We start from the raw sequence: 2,220 nt of genomic DNA, 5'->3' as shown, positions 1-2,220 counted from the left end.
GCCGAATAATCAGCAAGCATTAGGGGGCTTAAAAGACCGAGTAGAGGCTGGTTTGATTTAGCTATCGACCCGCTGCCAGTGCCACCGATTTTAAAACTCTTGACCGTCAAGACTGCCGATCTTTTTAATGGATAAATCTTCCAGGTTTGCTCCAGGCTTGCAAAGACACTGCCACGTTTCTGCTTCTAACACCACTTTGGTACTTCAACAACCTCCAGCTAATCTAGCCGAAGTCAAGTTTCTGCGTAATTTTTAGGGTGGCTGGCGAGTCCCGGAAAAATAAACAATTATTATCATTATTATCAACCACAAAACCCCTTTCAACAGGCTGGACTGTGGATTTTCCCGACATTAAAAGTCCAGAAGCCTCTGAAAGGCAGCTGTTCTTCGCAAGGGGGGGGCCTTGCAAACAAGGCACTGCCACGGAAAAAGCAAGTATTAATAGAGAGGGGACGTTTTATTCACCGGTTCCTGCGGCCTCTTCCCACTTCTGGGAAGACCCACCGCCCGAGGCTTCACGAGACCCGGAACGAGGCTAGCTTCACCCACCGTGGCCGGCTGAAGCAGCCCCCCCAAGAGGAGTTTTTGGCTAGAAAAATGCTAAGCTCTGATTCTAGAGCCGCAGAGGAAAAAAGTCACTTCCTGGCCTCTCTTCCCGGGAAGCTTCCAGGTCTTCCCACTTCCCTTTCGGCGTCTGGTTCCTTCTGGGCGAGCCAGAGGCGTTGGCTGTTCGATTTCGGTTCGGCAAACTGCTGTACCGAAAGAGGGACGCGGACGGTGTCAAGTCCGTTCACCTGCAACGCAGGAGGAAGAGGAGGAGGAGGAGGAAGGGAAAGTCAAGTGGCAGGCAGTCCCGTAAAGACCCCAACGAGCCAACTGGAAGAGGCAGCTGAGACCCCACATGCTTTGCAGAAAAGCCCCGGAGGGTGCTTACCGTAACTTCGCACCAGTAGCTTCCCAATCGGGTGATGGGCTCTTCCGGGAGAGTCAGCGCCTGGGGGGGCACTACAACTCCCAGCTGGAAAAACAAAACAAAACAGGAGAGGGGGCACATACAGCTGCTTAAAAATAAGGTTGCGAATGTGTTTTAAAGGCTCAAGTTGTGTTTCAAGCTCAGTTTTGATCCCATGGCTGTGGGGAGGCTGCAACAGTTGTTAAGTGTGAAGAACGGTCATAATAAAGTCACTTTTTTTTTCCAGTGCCGTTGTAACTCTGAATAGTCAATAAATGAATTATGCTGAGGACTACCTGTATTAAAACTGTCTCCACTATGCAGTAAATACAAACATATAAACCCCTCCTCACCAGCCATCAACACCCCAAAGAGCAGAGATTAACACCACAATAAACACTAGACCAACAATCAAGTAAACAACACCCCATCCAGGATCTACCAACTCAGACAAACAACAGGCTAAAGAATCACAAGGAATATCCCCACCAACGCTGTCAGAACAAGCCACTAGTATATAAAAACAAGAGCAAACCCACTCCCTGATGATGTTAGCTAGTTGGGTAATGAGACGTCTGCAACAAAACCACCAAGCTTAGAGAGCGCCACAGTTCTCTTTGCAAACCCCTCTTCTCCCTTCTGGCACTGATGATGTCAGCTAGTTGGGTCACGAAACGTCTGCAAGAAAACCAGAGCACCGAGGACCCCGCAAACATAAAAACGGCAAAAGCTCACATTTCGGAGGAAATGGCGGCAGACAATTTCTTTCGTCAGCTCCCAGTGCTCACACTCGTTCACGCCGATCTCCAGGGTGCAATTCTTCAGGAACCGGACAGTCTAAAGAGAAAGGAACAGAAATCTTATCAGTTGCTCAACTAAGGGGAGACGGGAACTCACCCGTTTTAGCGGAAGTTCCTCCAAAACATGACCAAAAATGCTAAAAAACTTAAATATATTAAATATGTAACAGCTCTGGGTTTGTTAGCAGGATTTGAGAGAAAGGAGGGAATAGGAGTATAATTCAAATTTTGGGAGAGGGTATATACCCTGCTATAGTGGCAATTCTTACTAACAGAGATAGATAGATAGATAGATAGATAGATAGATAGATAGATAGATAGATAGATAGATAGATAGATAGATGATAGATAGATAGATAGATAGATAGATAGATGATAGATAGATGATAGATAGATAGGGATAGATAGATAGATAGATAGATAGATAGATAGATAGATAGATAGATAGATAGATAGATAGATAGATAG

General features: G+C 46.2%; 1 protein-coding gene across 1 annotated transcript in view; it reads right to left on the bottom strand.

Annotated features, from left to right (window-relative positions):
* Positions 1 to 438: 438 nt before the first annotated feature.
* Positions 439 to 2,220, bottom strand: part of LOC107299746 (39S ribosomal protein L9, mitochondrial) — a gene marked incomplete at its 5' end in the record, with an annotated part of 3,514 nt that continues 1,732 nt past the window's right edge. The window contains 3 exons of the mRNA XM_015829085.1: positions 439 to 794; positions 935 to 1,018; positions 1,688 to 1,789. Of these exons, the coding sequence (XP_015684571.1) occupies positions 636 to 794; positions 935 to 1,018; positions 1,688 to 1,789 (345 nt within the window). The remainder of the gene's footprint in view (positions 795 to 934; positions 1,019 to 1,687; positions 1,790 to 2,220) is intronic.

This window comes from Protobothrops mucrosquamatus, unplaced genomic scaffold, assembly GCF_001527695.2.
Source record: "Protobothrops mucrosquamatus isolate PMUCROS unplaced genomic scaffold, P.Mucros_1.0 scaffold5406, whole genome shotgun sequence".
NCBI classification, from domain to species: domain Eukaryota; kingdom Metazoa; phylum Chordata; class Lepidosauria; order Squamata; family Viperidae; genus Protobothrops; species Protobothrops mucrosquamatus.
The sequence above is the reverse complement of the archived record's forward strand: the minus strand, read 5'-3'. Positions and strand labels throughout refer to the sequence as shown.